This window comes from Coenobita brevimanus, chromosome 114 (assembly GCF_032717465.1).
Source record: "Coenobita brevimanus isolate Jiangsu-jjx chromosome 114, ASM3271746v2, whole genome shotgun sequence".
NCBI classification, from domain to species: Eukaryota; Metazoa; Arthropoda; class Malacostraca; order Decapoda; family Coenobitidae; genus Coenobita; species Coenobita brevimanus.
Genome location: NC_137067.1, coordinates 7,632,252 through 7,655,451, shown reverse-complemented (window position 1 = coordinate 7,655,451; position 23,200 = coordinate 7,632,252). Strand labels below are relative to the sequence as shown.

General features: G+C 43.1%; 1 protein-coding gene and 1 pseudogene across 1 annotated transcript in view; both read right to left on the bottom strand.

Annotated features, from left to right (window-relative positions):
- Positions 1-23,200, bottom strand: part of LOC145418401 (acid ceramidase-like) — a 219,021-nt gene that overhangs the window by 95,237 nt on the left and 100,584 nt on the right. Inside the window, exons 6-7 of the mRNA XM_080286805.1 lie at positions 9,454-9,569; positions 2,555-2,699 (exon numbers count right to left, since the gene is read on the bottom strand). Of these exons, the coding sequence (XP_080142931.1) occupies positions 2,555-2,699; positions 9,454-9,569 (261 nt within the window). The remainder of the gene's footprint in view (positions 1-2,554; positions 2,700-9,453; positions 9,570-23,200) is intronic.
- Positions 4,687-4,803, bottom strand: LOC145418494 (5S ribosomal RNA; annotated as a pseudogene).

The following is a 23,200-nucleotide window of genomic DNA, read 5'->3' as shown; positions in this document are numbered from 1 at the left end:
AAGGGACATGGGATGAGGTCATAGAGTGTGACCTCAGGGTTAAGGGACTCAAGAGAGAGGCGACAAGATATCAAGCAGTGTAGAGATCCACCGCTGGGTAACCAAGGCCGATGCATGCAAGCATGTTAGAGGTTTTATGAAAAAATGAAAAAATCTTCCCACTCTTTTATTTATTTCATCTCTTCATTTCCTCCCGTCACCCTCTCCGTCCTTTTCTATCCTTATCTCATCTTTCTTTCCTCCACACTAGTCTTTTCATCACCCCCTTTCTCCCCAAACTCTTCCTCCTCACTTCTTGTCAACCCATAGCACACAATGTCATAACTCTCCCGCCCATCCACACCTTTCCTTTTTTTCTCTCTTTCTTTCTCTTTGTTTTCCACAAAAACTCACAAAAGCCAAGCTTCACACTACCTCCCACTCCTCCCCTCTCCACTTTTTTTTCTCCCTTTCACTTTCTAATTCAGTTCTCATCTCCCCCTCACTAAAACTCACCATATAACTTTATCCCCACTCTGCTTTCCCTCCTTCCTCCCCTTCTCACTTCCCTCACTGCCTCCCTCCCTCCCTCCCTCCTGACTCACTCTGTCCACTCAAATTCTCAACATCATTCTAACCCAAGCATCCCTTCTCCCACCATTTTGTATATCCACCTCCTTGTCCCTCACCACCATATACAGTACCAAACTCTCTTTCCACCCATTCTATCCACTCTTGCTTAACTCTTTTCTCCCTCCCCACTTATTTATCACACACACACTCACTAAGTCACTCCCCACTTACAAAATCACTCACTCACTCCCCATTCATACACTCACACACTAACTTGCTCCCCACTCACACACTCAATCATTGACTCACTCATTCACTAACTCACTGTGCAGTCCCTCACTCAAATTCTCCCTACTCAATTCACTCTCACTCATTCACTCATGCACTCCTCACTCTCTAACTCAGTCACTCAATCCTCACTCACTCCTTTGCCACCTACCGACTCAGTCCCCACTCATTTATTTCCCTCTCATTCACTAACTCCCCTCATCCACTCACTTGATGTAGTGCTGCTTACTTCTTCCTAAGGTACAGTAATGCTGCACTAAGTGACTAGCCCAGTGGTTTCCTGTAACCAAGAAAACCATTTACAACACTGGTTGGTAACCATATAACCAAATAACAGGGTGATGTGGAGCCTACTGAGGTGCACCTGTTAACTTGGTGAAGAGATGCAAATGCAGCATCCATCCAGGAACAAAACCTCCACACTCTTCCCTATGCCTTGCAGTGACAAGATGCTGTCCACTGCAAGGAAACATCAGTTCACTGCACAGGATGGTCCTGCAGGGGCAATTGCTTGCTGGTGGTTGATGGATCTGCTTGGCCAAACGAAGTGAGGTTGCTCTTCTACTACTACTACCAATACTATTGCTACCACCACTACTACTAGTATTATTGCTCACTCTCTCCCCACTCACTCTCATTCATTCACTCACTCACTCGGTCTCTGACCTCTCACTTACTCTCATTCACACACTCACTCACTCATTTGCTCACACACACACTCATTCTCCACTTATCAGTCACTCTCCCCATTTACTCACCCACTCATTCACTCACTCAGTCCCCAATCACTCACTCACTTCCCACTCACTCACTCACTACCCACTCACTCACTCAATTCCCACTCAATCATTCACCAATTCACTCATTCATTCATTCACTCACTTACTCATTCCTCACTTACTTACTTTTGCTCAACTCACTCCCCATTCACTCCTAGCCTTGTACCAATTGAAAATGTGGTCCAATCTGATAAAACAAGCCCACGTGAGTTTTATGATCCTGTCCGCTACTAACTATGAGCAACTGTGTCAGCTATAAATAAAAGCGGTAGGGTTCCCTGCCTGAAACTGCCATGCAAGGCCAGCTACCTGACATTTGGTCCCATATTACTTCTTTGAAAGCAGTGATAAGAAACAGGGAAGTGAGCATGGAAGTAAAAAAGTTACTACATGACAGTATTGTGATACCAACTCTAACGTACGGAAGTGAAGCTTGGACGTTGTTGGAAGGACACAAGTCAAGAGTGAGAGCAGTGGAAATGAGTTATTTAAGAGGAGCCTGTGGAGTCACATGGAAAGACAGGCTGACGAATAAGGATATAAAGGAGCGTTGTGGTGTGGATGTGGATGTGATAGGAAGCGTTATGAGGAACACACTGAGGTGGTTTGGCCATGTGGAGAGGATGGAGGGTGAAAGACTGACGAAGAGAGTGTATGTGAGCGAGGTGGAGGGGGGAAGAGGGAGGGGGAGGCCAAGGATGAGATGGAGGGATGGGATGGAGAGGTATATGAGAGGGGTGTGTGAGTTGGGAGCAGGGCAGTGAAATGGCGGGGGACAGGGCAACTTGGAGGTGATTTGTTTGTGGCCACCCCAAATGGGATTGAGGCGTCTGGCAATAGATAGATAGATTACTTCTATGGTAGTTTCTCCCAAGGGCTACTTTAAACACCAGCCTCACGTCATATTTGTCTATACTAAACCTCATATCACCCACCTTTTTAACTCCAGTCAAAACACCAATGTAGCCAGCAAAGTTGATGGAGTGGAACACTGTTATATTGTCTTTTTTCCAGTCTAACTGAACTGTGACCGGCCGAAGCAGTTCAGAAACACGCCATGTGTGGTTGCTGCTGTCCCAACTGCAAGAAAATGGCAGAAATATAGGTGTTATCAAGACTGCAATGGTTTAAACCTTTCAAGCCAATGACTACATTATGGACTAAATGTAGATAACACAAAAATGATGATATCCAGGGTTGGTGGCGGTACTGTCAAAGAAGGAGAATGGCCATGTGCAATTTGCCACAAGGACGTGGGAAGTACAGTAATTCCATCTTGTGCTGTGTTTGTGATAAGTGGGTGTATAAGAGATGTAGTGGTATTAGAGGCAGACTGCAAGATCATGCTGATTTTATGTGTGCAGCATGTCGGGGAGAGAAGGTGGAGATTGTCAGGCATGACCATCATCCACTCACTTGATGTAGTGCTGCCTACTTCTTCCTTAGCCTTTATCATACTTTTTCTGTGCCTGCCCTCCTCTCTTCCTATTTCTCCCATCTTTCCTGTCACTTCTAATTGCTTTTCTTTCCTTTACAGGTGGCTTTACATTGAGTGACAAGTCAAATGGTTTCCTGTAAGCCAAGAAACCATTTACAACACTGGGTAGTAATCATATAACCAAACCATAGGGATGAGCTGCCTATGTGTCAACAAGTGGGTTGATGGAAGGTTAGTGCCCCTACCCGTAAAACAAGTAACTCAAAGCCAAATCGCCACCCCTTTCGGGATTATGGCATCTGGCAACAGATAGACAGAAAGGATTAAACTTGTCGGTGAGTCTCTTGAGTATGTGGAAGAGCTTTGTTATTTGGGAGATAAGTTATGTGCTGGAGGTGGGGCTGGAGCTAACTCTGTGGCTAGGGTGAGAAGTGGTTGGAAGAAGTTCAGGGAGCTGTTGCCTCTCCTGACAATGAGAGGGCTCTCCTTACATGCTAAGGTATTTTTGTATGCAGTATGTGTTAGGAGTGTAAAACTGTATGGTAGTAGGACCTGGGCAGTAAAAGAAGAGGATATTCGCAGGCTCAAACGTACAAAAATGACGATTATTAGATGGATGTGCAGTACGTCTCTGTGTGCAAGGCCTGGGGGGGGGCTGGGTTTACAATGGAAGAGTTGAGCGGTAGGATAGGACTGGAGTGTATTGGTGCCGTGATGAAGTGAGGCAGATTGAGGTGGTCTGGACATGTGGAGAGGATGGGGGATGATAATTGGGTGCAGAAAGTGAGAAGCATTAATACTAGGGGTGGGGTTGCGATGGGTAGACAGAAAAAGATGTGGGACAAGGTCATTGTGACCTCAGGGTTAAGGATCTGAACAGGAAGGCCGCCATAGATTGAGCAGCATGGAGAGCAGCCATTAGGTGATCAAGGCTGATGCATGCAAGCATGATGGAGCCTTCAAGAACAAAATGAAATGAATGGTAGGCAGCATCAACTACCACCAGAGGTTACTCCATAGTTGAAAAAAGAAATATGGAGGCAGCAAAGAAAATAAAAAAATACTGTTGTCATTAGAGGGTTTGGGAAAATTGTTTATATCCCTCTAGTCACAACATATCATAAATAATAGGCTTTTTTTTCTTTCTGACCAATGACACATTTTTTATTAAGTTTAAAAGTTCCAGAATAAAAAACAGAAAGCATAACTGTCGAAGAACTGTCAACCAATAAACCACACATCCATTCGGCTTCAGAAGTTTTCTAATACTGTACTGTACAAACAGGGAGACTTTGTTTTATGAGGGTAATGTGGGGGGTAAGGTCCCTCCGTAAATAGATTCCACATCAATGGCCCCACAGTATACATTGTTATATGGCAAATGTGGGGAATGACTTCCAGAATTTTTATAAAGTCCCTACGATGGCCTACTGAAAGTTGCACCACATCAGATACATGCATAAACCTACAATGATTAAATACTGACTGTACAAGAACAGAAGTAATAACATTCATTCATACATTCATTGCCAGACGCCATGTATCCCAGACAGGGTGGCCAAGGGCTTAGAGTTAATTGTTTTACAGGGAGGGGCACTAATCCTCCACCAACCCCACTTGACGTAGGGATGCCAACAGCATCTGGTGTTCCCAGGCGGTCACCCATCCAAGTACTAACCAGACCCAACGTTGCTTAACTTCGCTGATCGAACGGGAAGCGGTGTACTCAACGTGGTAACAGTAGAATCAAAACACACCTTGACACAGTAGCAGAAATTATTTGTCAAGCTGTGTTGGGAGGGGGCATCTGATGCTGGGAGCTACAGGAGGGGGGGAATAAGTAGTACCTATAACCCCTGAAGAGCTAAAAAAAAAAATATATATATATCCCCCCCCCCCCCGCAACATCAACAGGTTAGTCCAGTGCAGTGTCTGGTGCAAGAGAAGGTCCTGGCTATAAGAGGAAAGGCAACGGTGGCTGACATAGTGCTGGTTGATTAATGAAGTAAGTAATAAGTTGCTGGGAGGACTGACTGATCTTATTTAACAACTGCTTTTCATCAGCCCCAATCATGTCAATGTCTGCCTAAATGGCATACAACGTCTCAGTTGTGAGATTCAGGCTCAGGTAGGAATCCTTCAAGATGTCTGCTGCCTCAAGGATGTGACTAAGTTGCTTGTAGGTGGGAGTGTCTGTTCCACTGATATTTCTTTCTCCTGTATCTCTTTCTCCTCCTCCATCTCACTCATGATGCTGTCCACTGTCACTGATGCCTCTGACCCAACAAGTTGCAGGATATCCTCTCTCATAATGTCTTCAAAACTTTCTCTTGGGATGCGTCTTAACAGCTCCACCACCTCTCTCAGAATATCTGTGATCATCAGAGGTGGGGCCATAAGGTAGTGTGGGGTAACAGCTTTATCCATCCATGCTCAATTACAATGGCAGCAGATTACACGGGATTCTTAAGTGTACATGAGTCGAGGTCAGGACACAATACGCAGTCAGTACGAGTGAAAGGGACAGAGGGAGAACACCAAGAGTGGTGTGTGTGCATGCATCAGTCTTCCATGACCACCACATCACTGTGCAGGTGTTATGAATGTTGAAGCTGGAGATCCGGGGTTGACTGCCACAACCTTTCTGTGTAAACCCCGTAATAGCCAGCACAAAAATTAAAAGGGTTGAGACTGGGGGTCCTGTGTAAAAGGTGATTAGCATAATCAACACCTGCAAAAATATGGGCCCACTGTATTGTCAAAATTTCTACACAGGCTGATTTACTTACATTGATAACATTTCTCTACTTAATATTATTAACTTCTTTTTTACTGATTTTGGCACTTTCTTTTTATTGCTAAGCATTTTGTCATTTGGGTGAGGAAGGTGAGAAGTGTTAATATTGGGGCTGGGGTTATGAGGGGTAGACCGAGAAAGACATGGGACGAGGTCATTAAGTGTGACCTTAGGGTTAAGGGACTGAACAGGGAGGCTGCAATGGATCGTGCAGCGTGAAGAGCCGCCATTAGGTGACCAAGGCCAACACATGCAAGCATGTTGGAGCCTTTAAAAATGAAAACGAAAACGAATTTTGTGATTGAAAGGGTACAGCAGGGAAGGAAGGTTGTTGGTTCACTGAAAGCAGTGATGAGAAATAGGGAGGTGAGTATGGAAGTTAAGAAGTCACTGCATGATAGTACAGTATTGTGATCCCTACCCTGATGTATGGAAGTGAGGCGTGGACCTTGCTAGAAGGGAACAAGTCAAGAGTGAGAGCAGTGGAAATGAGTTACCTGAGTGGAGCATGTGGAGTGACATGGAGGGACAAGTTGATGAATGAAGTGAAAGACCATTGTGGGGTGGATGTGGATGTGACTGAGAAATTTAGGAGAAATACACTGAGGTGGTTTGGACATGTGGAAAGAATGGAGAATGAAAGACTGACTAAGAGGGTGTATGTAGGTGAAATGGAAGGAGGGAGAGGGAGGGGGAGACCAAGGATGAGGTGGAGGGATGGAGTTGAGAGGTATATGAGGGAGGGGGGGAGTGAGCTAGGGGAGGGCAGTCAAATGGTGGGTGACAGAGTGACTTGGAGGCGTTTCGTCTGCGGCCACCCTTTGAGGATTAGGGCGTCGGACTATAGAGAGATAGGTAGATTTTGTTTATGTGTTATACGTGTAATTTTCTTGCTTCCTGTAACACTCTTTATCATCTCAGAATGCATATGTGCTTCATGAACCCACTTTTGCTTTTCATGACATATATTCAGGATGAAAATTTGCTAATAGCCCCATGACTGATGAGACTGTGGATGTGATGAAAGAATGTTGAAAAAGTTACAAAATATTAGAAGGTCATTTCTTCTCTCACCAAATCACAAACATATACCTACAAGACCCATGTTGCCGTCACCTCTAACACTTAACATATCCCCTCAAACAATGAACAAACAAACATACTAGTGAATCATAGGATCCTTTTAGTTTATCACAAAGTAACCCAAAGGTATTCTTGGTCTCTTCTATGATACTTTGGTGTCAAAACTGGTGGGTCATCTCTAGGATATTTCCTTTAGAAATGTATCCTTATGGGGACTTTATTTCTATCACATAACTTACATAAGTAAGGGGAGATCTTGACCCGATGATAGCTTGCTTAAAATTATTTCCAATCATGCTGCCCCCTGTCAATCTTTTTGCTCTGATTCCTGGGAGATGCTTTAAATCAGACAATGAGGATGCTGCAATGCTACCATTCGAATATCTCAACTCCCTCCGATGAGAGGCCACTAACAACATAACACAACCAGATGGATGTCAAGGTGACACAGGCCTACTCCCCACAAAGCCGCACTAAGCAATTTTCAAAATGTCCGTATGTCATGAGTGTACGCATTTTCTCTACAAAATTGTTAGCCTTTGTTTTCAGAATAATTTGATCAGTCTGGACTTTTGCTAAAGCACAATGTTTTATTGGGTATGGTGGAGTGGTCAGAGTGTGGTAACTTATGCTGGAATAACCAGAAGCATTTGTGGCAGTATTATCAGACACAGCTTCTCTCCACAACAAGATAAAGAGTGCACATGCCTGGGAGATCTGGGCATTTTCCATACCCAAATGTGGCAAGTTGGCTGAACAGCCAAAACAGCACCTTTCAGAGTAATGTCTGTTCCTGAGAAGGTAAGCACATGGAAGGTCTGAGCGGCTTTCAAGGTTATGTTTAGTGTCAGTCTGGGTGGTTACAATAATGTAATAATCAGCTTTTCTTGAGGGTTTTCATGTTTTTCAACTGATTTTTTATACTTGCCGTCAAAAATGCTTTGTTTTGCCATGGTGACGATGGAGCAGTGGGGGAGACAATGGCATAATAGGGTACTTACAAAAAAACCATGCATAAAAAAACATTCAAAACACATGAAAACCCATCAGTAAAAGCAGAATTCAAAACCAAAAAAGAAACTGTGTTAACTGATAAAAAAATCCTGAGCCACTATGCTAGTACAAATCACCTTACACCAAGATGGAATAAACCCCTCTGCACAGACTGCATTCATTTCATTGCAACAATGATCCTGGATACTGCTGTGTATACTGTTGCTCTCAAAATTATAATAATGCTGCCATTAGGGTAATGGAGGGAAGCTTTATCAAGTGAAGCGATGGAATGGGGTACAAAGGTTTGAGAGTAAATCTGGAAAAGACAAAAATGATTTATACCTAGGGCAGGTAAGAGTAGCCTACTGTCAAAGCTAAGGTAATGTGATCATGTGCAGTTTGTCACAAGGGTGTGCGAAGTAACTCCACTTTATTCAGTGTTTGAGGTAAGTGAGTACATAAAAGATGTAGTGGAGTTAGAAGTACTCTGCATAATAAGTTTGTACTAATTTTGTGTGTGCGGCGTGTGGGGGAGAGCCTGCAGAGGTAAAAAAGGATTATCTTGCTGGAGAGTCTCTTGAGTGTGTGGAGGAGCTTTGTTATTTAGGGGACATGATATGTACTGGAGGTGGGGCTGGAGCTAGCTCAGTGGCAAGCGTAAGACGTGGTTCAAAGAAGTTCAGGGAGTTGTTGCCTCTCTTGACACTGAGAGGGCTCTCTCTCTGTGCTATGGGATACTTGTATGCAGTGTGTGTTAGCAGTGCAATGCTGTATGGTAGTAAGACTTGGACGATAAAGGAGAAGGATATTCCTTGGCTCAAATGTACAGAGACGACAATGATTAGATGGATGTGCAGAAAGCACATCTTTGAATGACAGGCCGGAAGGGGGGGAGTTAGGAATGAGAATAAAGAGTTGAGGTGAAGAAAAGGATTTGAATGTATTAGTGTTGTGATAAGGAGTAGACTGAGATGGTTTGGGCATGTGGAGAGGATGAACGATGACAACTGAGTAAGGAAGATAAGAGGTAAGCTGAGGGCAGAGTTGCAAGAGACAAACCAAAAAATGCTTGGGATGAGGACATAATATGCATCCTCTGGGTTATGGGACTGAAAATAGAAGCTGCTAGAGGTTAACCAGCATGGAAAGTCACCATTAGATGACCAAGGCCAATGCATGTAAGTATGTTTGAGTCTTTATAAATGAAAAAACAAAGCAACCTCAACTCCCTCCCTATCCCTGGAAGGAGAATGGTGGACTACAAAAGGGCGGCTTCATACCGCAGTCTACTGGATTGACATTTAATGAGTCAGGGACAAAAACAACAACAACAACAACAACAACAACACTCCCAAGAAATGCTTTTTGTCAAGGTTGCAGGGATGTGTAACATGTCCAGGGGGATGTATAAACTACAGTAAATCACTACTGTGAGGAAGAGAGGCTAAGAAGTCTCCTATCCTAATGAGGCTACAGTTCATATTCTCTTACTAAATCTAGACATAAGTGTGACACCATACCCAAGGAAGGCTCCGTTATCAAGGTTGCGGGCATGTGTGATATGTCCATTGGAGTCCTGCACCACAACAGATGTACACAAGCTGAATGCCTCATAGAAGATGTTGTACAGTGTTATCTGCAATGATACAGCTTTGTCAAATCTATTCTGTTATTAAACATTTCAATCCAGTTACTCTCCACCTATCTATCCTTCTACAGTACAATAAAGCAACAGATTTCACGCCTAATAGGGATGGTGAAAAGTGCTGCCAAAGTTGATTCCGCCAAAGTAGGGGCCATGACCTTATGGGAAATAAGCTAATAGGGATTGCACTTGTAAGAAAAATCACCCCCCCAGTGTACTTCCTACTTTAAATATATGCTAAAGTTACCTGAAATGTTTCTATTAACACATTCAATCATAAAGTAACATTAACAATAAAACTAAAAACATCATAAAGAACACTTAAATAATACAGTATGTATTAGCAATATCACTTAAGTGTGTAACACACATACTCACTCCATTCAAACATAACATTCACTAGCAAGACCAGAGTGAAGGGCTTAATGGACTTGGGTATCCAAGGCTCTGGGTAGGACTAGTGGGCCCCACCACTGCCTCCAATACCGTCTCCATCACCACCACTCCCTTGTTGTTGCGCCCTTTGAGGCAGCACATTCACTCTGTTATTGCAGTAGTCACACTTAGCCTTCCTTTCAGCACCTGCTGTTCCAGGTTCACGCCTTCTTACACCATTTCCATTATCATCCAGCCCACCTCCAGCTCCACTTGAAACTCAAGATGACTTATTTCTGTCAATTACTAATCAAGGCCACGAGAGTGTAACACTCAACGTGCGGAGACACTGAATATGTGCTGGAAATAGGCCGAAATTGAGTGTTGGCGCTGGTGTCACTGTGGCGAGAATCCGATACTTGTGCTGCCAGAGGGCGTGAAAGTGCGTTTTTTAGTCGCAAATGTGCAATCAGGGGAATATTTGATGGCTGACGCCAATACGATTTTGCCAATCTGGATGCCACGAAACCTGGAGTGTTACTGTACACTTGTACATGCTCATTCTGGAGAAGATGAACACAAACAAATTGTTCCCATGTCATGCCTTGTACACAATGTACATTGTTATCTGCAATAGGACAAACAGTAAATGATGTTTTTTTTTTTGTCATGAATCCATTCCATATGATTACATATATTTTTTTAATTTTATTACTGCTACTTTCAGATCATTTTATTCATTTTGGGGAAAAATCTGGTTCGAAAAGGGGTTAATGGAGACTGAATCCTCTCAACACACAAGCTGAAAGCCTCCAAGAAGATGTACAGCATTTCTGGTATATGCAAGGATACATTAGGTCTGCATTACACTTATTAGCATGGATTTATTATTCTATTTTTTCCAGGATTTGGGGGGCTTAGATGGTGAGTGAATGGGAGAGTGGCTCATTCAACTGGGCAAAGTTTGGTTAGGATCTCATTCGATATATACTGCATCATTTTGTTTTGTTCCATTTATAAAGGCTCCAACATGCTTGCATGCATTGGCCTTCATCACATAATGGTGGCTCTCCGCGCTGCTCAATCTCTGACAGCCTCCCTAATTGTCCCTTATCCCTGAGGTCACACTTTATGACCTCATCCCAAGCCTTTTTCAGTCTGCCTCTCGCAACCCCACCCCTAATGTTCACATTTCTCATTTTCTGTACCCAACTGTCATCCTTCATCCTCTCCACATGCCCAAATCACATCAATCTACCTTTCCTCATCACAACACCAAAACACTCCAGTCCCATCCTTCCTCTCAACTCTTCCTTATTAAACCTAGCCCCTCCAGGCAACATGTTCAAGGATGCACAACACATCCACCTAATAAGTGTCATTTCTTTAAGTCTGCGCCTATGAAGATCCTCTTTCTTAACTGCCCAGGTCCCATTAACCAGACAGCATTACACTCCTCATACATCTATCTATCTATCTATCTATAGCCTGATGCCTAATCCCACAAGGGTGGCCACAGAAATAACGCCTCCAAATCGCTCTGTCACCCACCATTTGACAACCCTCCCCCCAACTCACCCCCTCCTCCCTCATATACCTCTCAACTCCATCCATCCACCTCATCCTCAGTCTACCCCTCCCTCCACCTCACCTACATACACCCTCTTAGTCAGTCTATCATTCTCCATCCTCTCCACATGTCCAAACCACCTCAGTGTATTTCTCCTAATCTTCTCAACCACATCCACATCCACCCCACAACGTTCTTTCACTTCTTCATTCGTCAACCTGTCCCTCCATGTCACTCCACATGCTCCTCTCAAGTAACTCATTTCCACTGCTCTCACTCTTGACTTGTTCCCCTCTTGCAAGGTCCACGCCTCACTTCCATATGTCAGGGTAGGGATCACAATACTATCATGCAGTGACTTCTTAACTTCCATACTCACCTCCCTATTTCTCATCACTGCTTCCAGTGAACCAACAACCTTCCTTCCCTGCTGTACCCTTTCACGCACTTCATCCCCCAAAGTTCCATCCTTACTCATCACACTACCCAAGTACTTGAATGCACTCACATTCTCCATATCCTCACCATCCAACCTCACTGTACATTCTGTGACTTCATTCCTCTCAAACACCATAAATTTACTTTGGTTTACATTAACTTTCAGCTTCCTCCTCCTACACACTGTCCCAAATTCATTCACCAAACCTTGCAACTCCCATTCATCTTCACTCAACAATACTGTATCATCAGCAAACAGCAATACCGGAATCTTCCAAATCTCACCCTCATTCATTAGAGCCACCCCCACATCCATTGCTCTACCTTGTACCTTCTTTACAACCCCATCCATGTATATATTAAACAGTCATGGAGACATCACACAAATCTGTTTCAGTCCTACATGGAGATAAAAGAACTCATTCAGCTCACCCTCCACTCGCATCATAGCCCTAGCTCCTTCTTACATACTCTTCACAACACTCAACAATTTCCCCTCCACTCCATATATTCTTAATACCTTCCACATACCTTGCCTATCTATTCTGTCATAAGCTTTCTCCAAGTCCATGAAGGCAGCATACACTTTCTTTCCTTTCTCTAGATACTTCTCCACTAAACATCTTAGAACAAATATCTCATCTACACACCTTTTCCCTTCCTATATCCCCCTTGTTCTTCTCCAACTAGCTCTTCTGTCACATGTCTAACCCTATCAATGAGTATTCTACCATATATTTTACCAGTCACACTAAGAAGGCAAATACCCCTGTGGTTACCACATACTTCTCTCTCCCTTTTTCCTTTATATAAAGGAACAATTATACCTGATTTCCAGTCCTCTGGAACCCTTCCCTCTTCCCATGCCAATCTACACAACTTCCATATCCACTCCACAACAATCTCACCCCCATACCTCTGCATTTCACCGCACACTCCATCAATTCCTGGGGCCTTTCCCAACTTGATCTTCATTGCTTCCACTACTTCTGCCCTACTGATCTCTTCCTCCCTCCTCTCATCTCTTCTTCTCCCAGCCATTCCCCAACCACTTATACTCGCACTGCTCTCACTCTCTACATTCAACAAATCCTCAAAGTGCTCCTTCTATCTCCTCAATTTTTCTCTCTTCTCCTCCAAAAATCTATTATTCCTATCTTTCACTCCCCTACTATTTCCCCTTTGACACTGCCTTACTTTCTTTACCTCCTTCCAAAACAATTTCTTACTCTCCCTCCATTTCACACTCAGATTCCTCCCAATCTCTTCATCCACTTTCTTCTTATTCTCCTTCACCAGTCTCTTCACCTCCCTTCTCCAGCTCACATATACCTCTCTCTTCTCTCTCTCATCTTCTCCCCTACCTCTACTCACTAACCATTCACTATATGCCTTCTTCTTTTGTTCCACAGCTCGTTTCACCTCATCATTCTGCCATGCTGTCCCTTGCACACCCTTGCATCTTCTCCTCACTCCACAAACCACCTCACACCCTGCGCCTATCTCTTCCATGAATATCTTACATACGTCTTCCACCCCTTCCATCTGCTCTAGCTCATACCTTCCCAATCTTTCTTCTACTATGCTCTTACATTCTGCCATGCAAAAATCCCTTAGCATGGAGGGAAAACCCACTCCATGTCAGCAAAGGCAACAGCTCCCTGAACATCTTCCAACCATTCCTCACTCGAACCACAGAGCTAGCTCCAGACCCACCACCAGCACATAACATGTCTCCTATGTAAAAAAAAAAAACTCTTCCACACACTAAAGAGACTCACCAGCAAGATCAATCCTTTCACACCTGACAATCTCCACGTGCTTTCCACGACACACCACACAAAAAATCAGCATTATTTTGCAGTCTACCTCTAATACCACTACATCTCTTATGCACCCACATATCACAAATACTGCACAAGATGTAATTACTTCCCATGCCCTTGTGGCAAATCGCTCATGGCCATTCTCCCTCATTGTTCTCCCTCTTCTTTGACAGTACTGCCACTAACCCAAGACACCATCACTTATGATTTACCTGCATTTACTCTCAAGCCCTTGCGCTCCATACAATCTCTCCACTTCTTAAATCTTTCCCCCACCTCCCTTTCATTTTCTGCAATCCACACCAAATCAACAACATATAATACCTCCCATGGAAGTCCATTTCTGAAGTCATGTGAGAGGGCTTCAAACACCATGATAAACAATAATGGGCTCAAGACTAATCCATGATGCATGCCAGCATTCACAGACAACTCATCACTCCAAGCTCCATTCACTCTCATCTGGGTGTGAGGACCCACATACATAGCCATAAACACTCTTAACCAGCCATTCCTTGATCCAAAGCTATCGCACTGCCCACTTCACCACCTCCCTAAGGACACTGTCAAGGGCCATCTCCAAATCAACAAAAACAAATTATATATCTCTTTTCCATCCATCATCCAATTCAGTGTTGCCCCATAAGGAGCAGAGGAGCTCAGGGTTAGGCAAGTTGGTCCTAACATTTAAGATGAAAGTGACCAGCATCACTCATCCCTGAGAGGCATTACTTGAGCATTAAATCTCAACCACCCCTTGGATATAAACCTACACAGGCTCAATCTGACTGGAGCGCCTTAACCCCTTAAACGTGGCTGTGTACAGCCGACCCCCCCACTGTGGCGGGGTTGTAGCGGGGTCTGAGTACCTGTGGGAAAATATTTGCCAAAAATCAGAGATTAACCCTAGAGCATTAAAATTTTTATGGCATATAGTACTTACATTCAGCTTTCTCCTGAGACATATGTTGAGCCTTCGTGGACTACCCAAGGACTTGTGGAGACTTGCAAAGTTGGGTAACCAAATCTTCACTTTCACACCTCCAGCAACCCGGTTTCCCCTCTACCACAGCCTTATTCTGTCACAGTAAACTTTATACTACAACGTAAAGGTAGTTAGGAATCCGTATTTGTACAATAAGCACTGAAAATAAGGCTAAAATCAACGAAGCGTACGGCCGACATGCACTGTGGCGGCGGTCTTCCCGTCACTCAACAAACATTTCCATTTTCACAGCTAAAAACATGTATACTACAATATTTTCAATCATATTACTTCCCAAAAGATCACCACGGCGCGCTTTTTATTCTGCCTTACGTCCGCCACTTTATTCTCGTTCCTGTCGGCTGCTTGCACTGACTGGGAAGAGCTAGAACTCGCCATAATCTCACTTTGAAAGCCTGCAGTAAACTGACGCTAAACAGGGGCAAACCGTGAGAAAAAAAGCTAGTGTTACAACTGGGGAAACAAGCGTTTCCTAGTAGCATAAACTGCTTGTAAGAGGAGAGCGCAGATTTACAGTTCTGAGCGTTCAGATCGCTGCCATGTATCACAGCCAGGCTGGCTGGGCCGTGGTGGGGGGGGGACGGGGGGAAAACGCGATATTTGGCAACAACTGAGGTCAGTAGTATAAAGGTAAAGTATGCTAGTTGTAGCTAGAGGGTGGTGGTACTGATAGACAATACCAGCTGGAGCCTGCTTGCCCGCGGTTATTCAAAATTTACTCAAATCGCAAACGCGATGATCCGCCGTTCTGTCCTTTGGGCCGACCGTCGCAAATGCGACGATCCGCGTTTAAGGGGTTAATTACCCACTAAACCACGAGGCACCATAATTTGGTTACATGGTTACCACCCAGTGTAGTAAATGGTTTCCTGGTGTACATGAAACCATTTGGCTTGTCACTCAGTGTAGAGTCACCCATAGGCAGAAGGATCTCTTTTCTTTTCTTTATATTGTTCCTGAAGCTTTCAAACAATGAACATGGCATTAGCGATCCCTTTGCCCAGCATAAACCCAACTGCATCTCTTCAATACTCAATCTCTCTCTAATCATATCTTCTAGAACTCTCCCCATTACTTTCATTATCGGGTCCAAAAGTTTTATGCCTCTATAATTTCCTCTTTCCTGGGCATTGCCTTTCCCACATTTACAATCACACTCAAATCACGAACTAACGCTACTCCTAAATCTTCTAAGGCCTTCAATATTACAGCAGTGAACTCAGACACACTGGCCACCTTCCCCAACTGCATCCTGCCTATGGCCCTGCTCACAGTAGTAGAATCAGTCAAAGGCCAAGGGCCAAATGCTGGATCCGCTGACTTCAAACCCTCCTTGTTCCAGTCAAACTCCTCATTCAGTACCCAGTTATAACTCTCTCTCCAGGCATCTTTCATATCCTCACTGTTCACCACTACCTTTCCTTCATCATTCTTCACACACAGCTCACTTTAATTCCCCTGTTTTCCCTTTTCAACTAATATGCCACATTAAATATCGTATTCTTCCATTCAACATAGTTTACTTTATCCAGTAAAGGTCTCTGAGACTCAGATTCTGCCCTGTATACCTCTTTCTTAAGCTTGGCAGCCAAGTATTTCTCTTTGTTACCACCCCTTTTCCATTCTCAAAACAGCTTTCTTTTCTCCTTAACTGCCGCTTCTACACCCTCAACCCACAACCATGTTACCTTATATCTTGGGGGGGCCTCTCGTCCAACCACACACTGAATCTGTAACTCAGGAGACTGCCCTTGAGAGTTTTGTACTGCTCATTAACACTTCCATTAACAGCTTCCTGTTCAGCCACCACTCTACTCTTCTCGCTACAGAAGGCATCCCTTACTGCTTAGTTTTTCAACTTCCATATTTTCCTTCTAGGTCCATAGGTCCTCTTCTTCAACACCCACCATGTCACATACCAGTAATCTGTGTTCCTGCACACACTCTTTGCTTCCTATAACTCTAACATCCCTCACCAACCTCCTATCAACCCTCCTGACTAGGAAATAGTCAATCTGGCTACTATTTTCCCTGGACCCATATGTAATTACCCTACTCTCTCTCTTCCTGAAAACCATGTTGCATACAATCATGTTTGCTGCCTTCCCAAATTCAAGTATCCTTTCACCCTTCCACATTCCTAGTACCTTATGCACACACCCCATGTTCCCCTTCATATCCTTGAGGTGCTTCACCCACATGACCATTTAACTGTCCTCCCCAAACTACAATCTTATCATCCCCATACCACTTATTATGCATATCAAGTTGTCTATCTTTTTCTGCATCATCCATGCCAGACTCTGTGGCATATGCCGATATAAATAAAATCATGCATCTACCAAACAAAATTTTCACCTCAGGATGTGAGAGGCCTGGATGATGATGAATTTTCTTAATAACCCCTTCAATCTATTATGTACTTTTTAAATTTTATTATTGCCACTGTCGAATGAGTTTATTCTGCTTGGCCAGGCAATTAGGTTGTAAAAGAAATTCTAATGTCCCTCCAAAATACTGTATATCAGTTCTGACTAATGTAGCAAGAACAAAACAGAAATGGCATAAAGTAGGGGTTAAGTTACATTTATCAAATCTGACTATTGGAGCAAGAATAAAACAAAAATTCAATAAAGTAAAGGTTAAGCCATTGTAATGAAAAGAAAAACTGCCTATTGCAGTTCAAAGTCAATCCTGATCTGAATAAAATTTCTGCTAGTAGCACAAATAAACTGGAAAATTATCAGCAGACTGAAGGGGTTAACTTTAGAGAAAATTACAGCTTAACAGTCCACTATAGTTCAACTGATAACAGTTTATACAGCTAATTTACCAGTTCCTCAAATTTGCTATGCCAAAATGTATGAAAAAGTTGTGACATTCTGGAACACATTCATGACTCATGTAAGCAGCCTGTTCAAGGATGTTCTGCCTGTTCAAGGGTGTTCTGTACAGTGAGATTTCATCATATGTTCACTCTCATCTTAAATGTCAGGATCAACTGCCTAGCCCCGGGCTCCTATGCTCCTCATGGGGCAACGTAGGATTGGATGATGGATGGATGGATGGTTAGTGATGCTTTTAAAAATACCACAACTTTTTTCATATAACTGGTATTATTGTTATTGCTGTTGCTGAGTAACCCCACACTATCTGGCTGAGCAGACCCATCAACTGCAGGCAAGCAACTGTCCCTATGGAGCTGTTCCATGCAATGAACCAATGTTCCCCAGCAGCAGACAATGCCTTGTCACAGCTAAGGGGAGAAATGTGGAAGTTTGGTTCCTGGATGAACAATGCATTTGCATCTTTCCATTCAGTTAACAGGGGCACCAATTGTAGGCTCCACATCACTCTATTACATGGTCATATAGTTATCACCCAGAATTATAAATGGTTTTAGCCCGACCATCAAACCCCCAGTTCTGAGTGAAGCATGCTCTCACGTCCACAGAAAATATATGTAAAGTTTCATGACCTTTGGACTCTACTAAACAATATTAGGGAAAGTGTAAGCTTCTAGCATTTTTCACAAAACCCATTGATGTGCAAATTAGCTGTCACCATTATCGGAACTTCTAATTTTCTCATATCTCTCTAAGTTCTTGTCCTATCTTAGAGATAAACGTGTCTATGCCTATGTTCGCATGGTCAAGGATTAAGTTGAATATATACATGCAAAAGCTGCTCCTGTATTTCTTTGCTGCTGGGCATCACAGTTATGCTAGATACGGGATGTATTACCTGCGTTCAGCAGAAAGTCTTCATGGCAATGTACTTGAGAAATTCATGAAAGGGGAGCACGTAATGTGTCACAAGGAGGGTCTGTGGAATGGCATCTGGTCCAACATGTACAATGAAACAACATTTACCGTATTTGCCGGTGTATAAGGCTGACCTGTGAATAAGACTACTCCTAATATTTCCATACAAAATGTGAGTTTAGAGGTATACTCTGTGCATAAGACGAGCCCCAGCTCTTTAGACACTGGGAGCTTGCTGCCCCAGTAACCCCAGTTCTTTATCACTCTTCCCACTAACCAGTGAAGTGATACAGTATTAATAACACGATGCTATGCAACACAGCCTTTGGTCAGGTTTTACTTTAAAACAGTTTCTTCTATGGGTTTTACTGGCTATCTAAGCTGCATATGCCACCTCCGATAGCAAAATGGATTATACTTATAATATTCGAGTATAAATTACTACTGTATTAAAACTTAAAATCATGTTTCCGTGAATTTTACACTAGGTTAATGGAAAGCTACACTGTCAGTGATTAAAAACCTTCAAAATCAGTATCATCCACATCTGACATCATCAGTTCATCAACTTCATCCTGGGCTAAAGTTCACAGTCCTTCGTTGTAAGGATCAAACTCTGAATTCAAAGGTGTAGCTTTGGCATCAGCTTCCTCTTCCTCATCTGCCCACAAAATGTCATCTTCTGTGCCATCCACTGAATTGGATATTCCACATTTCTTGAAAGAGTTGATGACTGTTTCCACATAAATGTCATTCCATGCCTTGGTAATAAAATCACACAGCACATCCACACCTGGAGCAAGCATATTCCCACCACCTGTATATGACTTTTTACTACTGATCATCCATGCACTCTGTTCCTCAAGGATACAGTCTTCGAATGGTTTCTTCAGAGAGACATCAAGTGGTTGTAGGACTGAAGTTAATCCACCAGGAATAAGAGCAATGTCACTGTTGTTTATCACTGTTGGTAATGAGTCTTGTTCAGATCTGGCAACGCTGTGCTCGATGGACATTTGTAAACAACCCAGCCAGTTGCTGCCGGGACACAATGGTGTTCAAGGTGTGGGCTCAGCAGGTTACTCATCTTTCTTACGTCCTCATGGCCGTATCCATGGACATTTTTTATAAGAATTTGACTTCATATAAAAAACAAGTTGTTTGAAGATTCTCTTCTTCTATTGCCAGACGCCTCAATCCCATTTGGGGTGGCCACAAACAAATCGCCTCCAAGTCACCCTGTCCCCCGCCACTTCACTGCCCTGCTCCCAACTCACACCCCCCTCTCTCATATACCTCTCCACCCCATCCCTCCATCTCATCCTCGGCCTCCCCCTCCCTCTTCCCCCCTCCACCTCACTCACATACACTCTCTTTGTCAGTCTTTCACCCTCCATCCTCTCCACATGGCCAAACCACCTCAGTGTATTTCTCATAATGCTTCCTATCACATCCACATCCACACCACAACGCTCCTTTATATCCTCATTCGTCAACCTGTCTCTCCATATGACTCCACAGGCTCCTCTTAAATAACTCATTTCCACTGCTCTCACTCTTGATTTGTGTCCTTCCAACAACGTCCAAGCTTCACTTCCGTACATTAGAGATGGTATCACAATATTGTCATGTAGTAACTTTTTCACTTGTTTGATGATGATGGTAGTAATTTCAACAGTTTTTGACAGTATATGTACTACATTCAGGGAAACATGGGTCAAGGTGAGTGTTTGGCAATGTTCCCTATCACACCTATGGATCCCACAACCACAGGATGTAGAGGTTAGGATTTATACCCGGTGTTTAGGACGACCCTCAATTTTTTTGTGAGGTTCAAGAGTCACCCTATACATAGGCAAACACAGTATGCGAAATGGCAAAGGTCCCCATAGCATCATCAGAGTGACAATGAAGACAGAAATTCTTAAGAAGTGGGCTTTAGCATGCACATTTGAAACCGCATTCTGCAAGATCTTTCTGACATGACCAACAGCAGCTGAGTAGATAAGGTGACTAGCCATTTGGGGGAGAAGCCATTAAGGATTTAGTCAGATGCACAAGACTGAGAAAACATCAACATGAAGCTGGAAACATGCACTGATCCATTTGATGCAGCTGATCATGTGCACTCCCTTATCAACACTGCTACCGGCAGGATTGCATCCGACAAGGTAAATGTTCACAATGCAGTGGCAACTGGAAAGAAACAAATGACAAAATATCCAGCTACCTGGCCAGTAGGGTTCCACTCTACAGTACCAAACAACTATGTAACAATGGCTGTCGCCAGGATGTCCATACGTGTAGGATCTACAGATGTATTTGATGCCACATTGATCTACTCATATGTGCTTGGACTAAAGGCAACAAGAGACATCAGCTTTCAAGAAGTTCTGAAACATGAACTGGCTCCAATGCCAACTGCAATGTTCGACGACAAAGGGAAGATGAGAATATCAAATGATAAGTCAGTCATGAAAGGGCCACTGGAAGTTGAGATATCTGATCGATTAGCCCCCACAACAAGAGACATCAGCTTTCAAGAAGTTCTGAAACATGAACTGGCTCCAATGCCAACTGCAATGTTCGATGAAAAAGGGAAGATGAGAATATCAAATAAGTCAGTCATGAACAGGCTTGGAGTAATTGTAATTGTAATTTAATTGAAATTAATTAATTACACATTTTTAAGATAATTGTAATTGTAATTGTAATTCATTATTTCTAATGATGTGTAATTATAATTGTAATTGTAATTGTGTTTTTAAGTAATATAGTAATTGTATTTGTAATTGTAATTGAGCATTTAGGAGAAGAACAATTATAATTACATCACACAAATACTTTGATAAACGTACAGTATATAATATGATATACTGAACAGAGAGAGAGAGAGAGAGAGAGAGAGAGAGAGAGAGAGAAGGGTGGATTTGCTCTGAAGTAAACATGTTACACGAGACAGTACACGACTCTAACACGTCCACTACACGTGACTTTGGAGAGGGCCTGATCTAGTAGATAATTTATCACCTCACTCTCTCAGTGCCACGCTTACCAGGAAGACTGGTCACTGGAGTAAGACTGTACCAGGGACAGTGCATCATTAACTGTGTATAAGTAATTGAAATATAACTGAACACAAACTGGGTTGTAACTGTAATTGCAATTGTAATTTGGAAGTATTAAAACTGAGTAATTGTAATTGTAATTGTACTTGCCATTTTTTTCCTTCCCTGTAATTGTATTTGTAACTGTAATGTAATAATGGGCAAGTAATTCTAATTGTAATTGTAACTGACTGAAAGCATATGTAATTACTCCAAGCCTGGTCATGAAAGAGCCACTGGAAGTTGAGACATCTGATCGATTAGCCCCCACACCAGAAATAATACTTAGCTGATGTAAGTGCTATTATATGGGTAGTACCCTGGCCAACCAAAGGAGCAGTCCAAGACTAGGTTAACAACTTTTGACTCAACGTTTTGGAAAAGGCAAGGTTTTCAGATGTGTATTTGGTATTTGACAGATATCATGACTTTAGCATCAAGAATGGTACAAGACTGGCCAGATCTGGCCGGTTCACTAACAGAAGGCACAAGTTGGGCCTGACAACACCATTTCCACCACAGAAAGTCACATTTACTGTCACCGAGAACAAGGTCCAATTGGTGGAATTGATCTGCCAACAGCTTGTGGCTGTTAGCCTGGGCAAAGCCTTGGCCACAAATTGGTCATCACTGGGAAGGAATCCACTCCAATCGAGATGTTTAAAGGGATGCAAAGAGATCTAATTGATTTTCGGACAATGCACGAGGAGGCAGACATGATCATAGCTCAGCATGTTCCAAAAGTAGCCAATGAAAGAGCAAAGAGCATCTGAGTTACTTGTGATGATACCGATGTATTCATATTGCTCATGTACTTCTTCCACACACTTTGCCTGTCATGAGTATTGACTGTGGAAAGCACTGGGTACACTCATTGATGCTGGCCCGAGTGCAGAAAAGCACAAGACAATTATTCCACATCTTCCTGGTGTGCATGCTCTGACAGGGTGTGACACAGTTGCCCAGTGCTTTGGCACTGGGAAGGGAATAGCAATCAAGGCACTTCATGCTGGCAACTGCCTTCAGGCACTCGGAAAAACTGACTTGCACATTGACAATGTCGTAAAACAGGCTACAACTTTCATGGCCAGCTGCTATGGAAGTACAAAGCTGAACAATATATTTGACATGCGACTCGATGTCTAGTCGGCCAAGATGGTAAGGCAGAAGGCAACTGCAGCCCCTGACCTGAAGAATCTCCTACCCACAACAGAAGCTTTTGAACTAAACATATGAAGAGCCCACATTCAAACTGCTATATTGATGTCAGCCTGTGAAGCCGAACCCCTGACGTTGGATCCCATGTTATATGGATGGAAGTCTGAACCTTTCACTGTTGCCAGTTTCTTTGCTACTGCCTGCAAATACACCACAATCACCTCAAGAATTACTTGAGATGATCCACTGTCATTGTTCCTCTGAGAAACCAGGCTTAACAGCTAATGCCATTGCAATGTAGCCAAACTGCCATGCACAGCACTGTGCTTGTGCCATGGAGAGTTGAAGTATAGAAATGAAAAAAATAGTCACAAGCTT